At 47.1% G+C, this 4231-nt stretch overlaps 1 protein-coding gene across 1 annotated transcript; it reads right to left on the reverse strand.

Annotated features, from left to right (window-relative positions):
- Positions 1–787: 787 nt before the first annotated feature.
- Positions 788–2555, reverse strand: LOC146185504 (charged multivesicular body protein 7). Its single transcript, XM_084606453.1, has one exon. The coding sequence runs from the start codon at positions 2387–2389 to the stop codon at positions 1109–1111; it is 1281 nt and encodes a 426-aa protein (XP_084462579.1). The 5' UTR covers positions 2390–2555; the 3' UTR covers positions 788–1108.
- Positions 2556–4231: the final 1676 nt, after the last annotated feature.

The raw sequence follows: 4231 nt of genomic DNA on the forward strand, positions 1-4231 counted from the left end.
AATTAGAGTTCATTTCATAATGCCTAATGCACAAGTGAGCGCCTTAGCATTTATCATCTGTGCACTGTGCAAGTGGTGTTGAACAGCTATTATTAATAAGGTTTGTCGCTGGTAGTCTGAACTGCTGCACAGTTTGACATTATTTATGTAGTACATGTTCTTTAGTTTCGTGTCTTCAAAAATAGGACTTTAGGCCTTGTGTAAAGAGAATGCAGTTTTTTTATAAACAATTATTGCCTCAGGGCATCAATGAGATATGTCATGAATGTAGTAGTTAGCAATCTTTGACACAACAGCTATATTCAAACAGTGCAGGTCCTATACAACACATTATCGACACAAGGAACACATAAAATGACTACCGCTTCTCCTCCGTCTTCAACACCCCACTTGCAGACAAAAACTTTTAACGCCCCTCCTAACCTATTTGCCAGGTGAAGCCTGGAAACAAAGTGGAATTAATTTTGCGACGTTGTAATGCAGTGTTGCTTACAGAGAAAAACAATTAACATTAAAATATACTGCATTGAAGTGATTGTTGCATGACTGAGAGACTTGGTAGAAATAATCATGTTGCAAGCAAAACCTAGAGTAAGAATTCAATAAGTGAACCTTGAAAAGCTCCTAGAGTTGCCCTTTAATTTATAGTAATATGCTGAATAAATGCGACAGGCTTCCTGTGATTTTGCTCATGGCTTTTTCTTATGTCTCCTGATGCTTCCCATACACAATGTTAGCCATGGCTGCCAATGGAAGCTTTATAACAGGCCTTTTTCGAGAACTGTCGTGAAGAATCACAAACTAATTTATTCAAATTAGCAGCCTGTTACAAGTAAAAGGAAGCACATTTATACTGCAAGAAAGATCAGTACATATGCTGCCAGCAGCACACACTAAGAGCAAGTACTCACAAAAAAGACATGACAATCAATGCAGATAGCACATTAGTGCACAAAAAATCTTGCTAACAAGGAAGCTCCATTACACACTGTCGATTCCCTTCCAGTCCTTTACGCTGCCCCTACATATTTTGCAAACTTATATAATGGGTAGAGAGCTTACTAAGCCCTACAAGTAGCAGGAAAAGCACACTTGGTAGAAGGCACTTTTACTGGGCATTCCAAGCAGCTGGCTGAGGCCGAAGCTCAGCAACTGAAGGCTTTGCTGGAGAATGAGGCGCCTCCGTGGGAACAGCGGGAAACTCCAGACCTTTGTCCACATCTGAGACCTGACTGACATCTTGGCCTTCGTTAGTTCCACTCTCCTCCATCATAATTTCGTTCAGCTCGGCTTCCAGCTCGTCTATCTCAGCATCCCCGCCGATCGTCGCGCCCATGACCCTTTGCAACTCCTGCTGGTCCTCAAGGGTAGTGTTGATTTCGGCGACGACGTCATCGACGTTGTCCGCTTCCAAGCCACCGTGCGCCACCTTCAGTGCCTGTGCCGCAGTCTTGTAACCGTCGTAGATCAGCTGGATATCTTTGTTCTCGTGGATGTTCATCTCGAGGGAGTGGATGTTGTCCAGCATGCCGAACTGCTTATCCAGAGCCTGCTGTGCCCTGCGCCTCTTCTTGAGAATGTGCAGGGCTTTGTTCTGCAAGCCTTGCTTTTTGGCCTCCAGCGCCTCCCGCGTGCAGCGGTCGATGTCGTTCTGCAGCAGATCCACCTTCTGATTCAGGTCCTGCTTGGCCTTCTCCAACTTGAGCATCGCTTTCTCCTGCTCGCTCAGTGTGTTGTTATGGCGGAGGAATTGGACGACTTTCTTGCCGTCCCTCTGAAACAGACGCACATAACGGGATTTCTCGAGCCCGTTCAAGACATAGGCGAAGGATCTCTGATCTTTGCATATTCCCTCGCAGACTTTCCAGACTTCGGAATAGGGTACAACGTCTTCCACAAATCGCTCCTCCTCGCAGCGGGTGATGACCTCCTGCTGAAGCTGTCGCAGGACATCAACGTTAACGAGCATTTCGTCAATCTCCGTGTCAGCCTCGCCACTGCCCGAGCCCCAAGTCCACATCCAAGTTAACGGCCGCTTGACCAGTGTGTCGAAACCCCACTTCACCCAGCCCTCGCTGGTGAAATAGTCCTTGCTATTTATAAGGTCGCCCGATTTCTTCATATGCGACAGCACAGTCCTCAGACACGCGGGCTGGCTTCTTTTGCGCTCGAAGGCGACAGCGACGTCACTGGCTGAAAATACTGGCGTTCTTGTTTCGCGGCTCCACTGAAGAATAAGTGATACCCAGAAGTCCATTTTATCCTGCCAGCCTTCCGGGTTGGCTTCCTTCGGGCGGAACTCGGCGAAGAGGGCCCGCATGCGTACGTCATCTTTCCAGCACACGGGCAGGACAAAGCCGTTAGCATTGGTTTCACTGCTCTCCATCATGCTTAGTTTAGTGATTTGGCTGAGGCAGTAGACGGTGAAGCGCCACCAATCATACGGCGTCGAATTAAAAGCGCACAAAAACGCAACGCTTACCTCATCATGCGTTCCGTCGCACAGCCTGAATGTTTTTCGCTAGACTGGATAATGGCCTTCCAAAAGCGACGACAGCGACAGGCCGCGTCGGTGTTGTCAGTTGATCTTGGTTCGTTGTCGCCCTTTGACGCCAGTCGGCAGCAGCTCCTTGATAATTTTAGATTTAGTGGACTTTGTTTCCCGCTTTCCCGCCCTCTGGTTCTTTTCTTTTTCTCTCTCTTTTTGTGGTGCAAAGCAAAATACGTAACTCGTGTGTATTTAGTGAATTATTAACTGATTAGGTGGATGTTTTCTTCCTTTGGCTTTTTTGTATGTAATGCCGAACTGCACTGTTTATGTGTGTATCGTGTGAAAAAAATTCAAAGAAAACGTATCTACCTGCTGCGTTGGGGAAAGGACGTGCAGTAGACCACGGCCTGGACCCTGCTCAGGCGGGGAGGTGGTGAAGGGTGGCTGTTCCTGGCCCTACGAGGCTGGGACTGGTACTGGTAGGCTGGTGAGTCAACGCCGCTTGCGGCGGGGGCTAGCCTGCCACCAAAATTTTATCTGTTGTAAGCCGTCATTGCACCCGCCACCGCTTAGGTGGTGGACGAAGGCTGTTGCGGCGCGCGTCTTTATCTCCCTCTTCCTTTTCTTTCTTCTCTACTTTCTCACTTCTGTCCGCACTAGGCAGCGGAGGTGGCTCAGCTACAGAGCCAGTAGCAGGCCCGTACATTTTTCTTTTCCTTCTTCCTACAGCCACAACAACAACAACGACCCTGCTCAATCTAGGGGTGAAATTGTTGAGAAAAGGGTGTTGGTCCAAACAATATACTTAATGTGGCACGGAAGTACAGCACTACATACGTCCTCAGAAAAAAATATTTCTATTGCTTGCTTTGAGCCTTCAGAGTAGAGAAAGAAATTCGAAAGTATGTACATCTTTATTATTGAAAGGAAATGTAGGGGTTGGGAAGGTGGTCAATACGTGCCTCCAAGACCGTGAAGATCGCAGGCGACACAACAAGGCGACAAAGTCGGGTTGAGTAAAGCTGTCGAGTAAAAAACCAGTTGTCGGGTTCATGTATACGTGGTCGGGTCGAGTAAAATAGGCGGCAAAGCAAGTTGAGTTAACTCTCCTGCAGGGCCTGCAGGGGATAAGTTAACTCGCTTGACCCGCTTTTCTAGAAGCACAGACGCTGTCGAGCACCGTGCTGTGGTCGAAATTTCCGGAGCCCTGCACTATAATGGCTTCTCTCATAGCCCGAGTTGCTTTGGGACGTTAAACCCCAGAAACCGAACCAGACCGAAATGCTAAAAAAGAAAGGGCCCTGAGACTGTACGCTTTATTGTTTTGCATATCAGACGTATGTATATGCCACAGGGAGACGATGTGAATACATCAGCTGAAGGCCATAAACTGTCATGTTTTGAGGGTAGTACACTACCATACTCTGCAGTAACTTTTTCTGGCAATGGAGCAGAAGCTTTGGAGCTGAAGTATGACCTCTCTTCCAACACAGTAGCAGCCCCCGTTTCCAGTTAGTTTTCTCTTAAAACTAGGCACATTTCTACATGCCTACCAAGTTTAAACATTAGTTAATCAGGAAAGCAGTTTTTTTGGTTAAAATGAGTTTGCTAAGCACATCTTGTTACGAGCTTCCACTGATAGGGTGCACCAGCGATGGGGTAAAACCATCGCTGGAAGACATGGAAATCATATCTTCAACAAATCAGCAATATGCAATGACAAAGTGCTTGATATTTGTA

Source organism: Amblyomma maculatum, chromosome 6, assembly GCF_055883805.1.
Source record: "Amblyomma maculatum isolate TAMU_Amacu chromosome 6, ASM5588380v1, whole genome shotgun sequence".
NCBI lineage: Eukaryota > Metazoa > Arthropoda > Arachnida > Ixodida > Ixodidae > Amblyomma > Amblyomma maculatum.

Bases quoted from the DNA above. Each gene is read 5' to 3' on its own strand.
- LOC146185504 (XM_084606453.1), bottom strand. From the start codon at position 2,389: ATGATGGAGAGCAGTGAAACCAATGCTAACGGCTTTGTCCTGCCCGTG.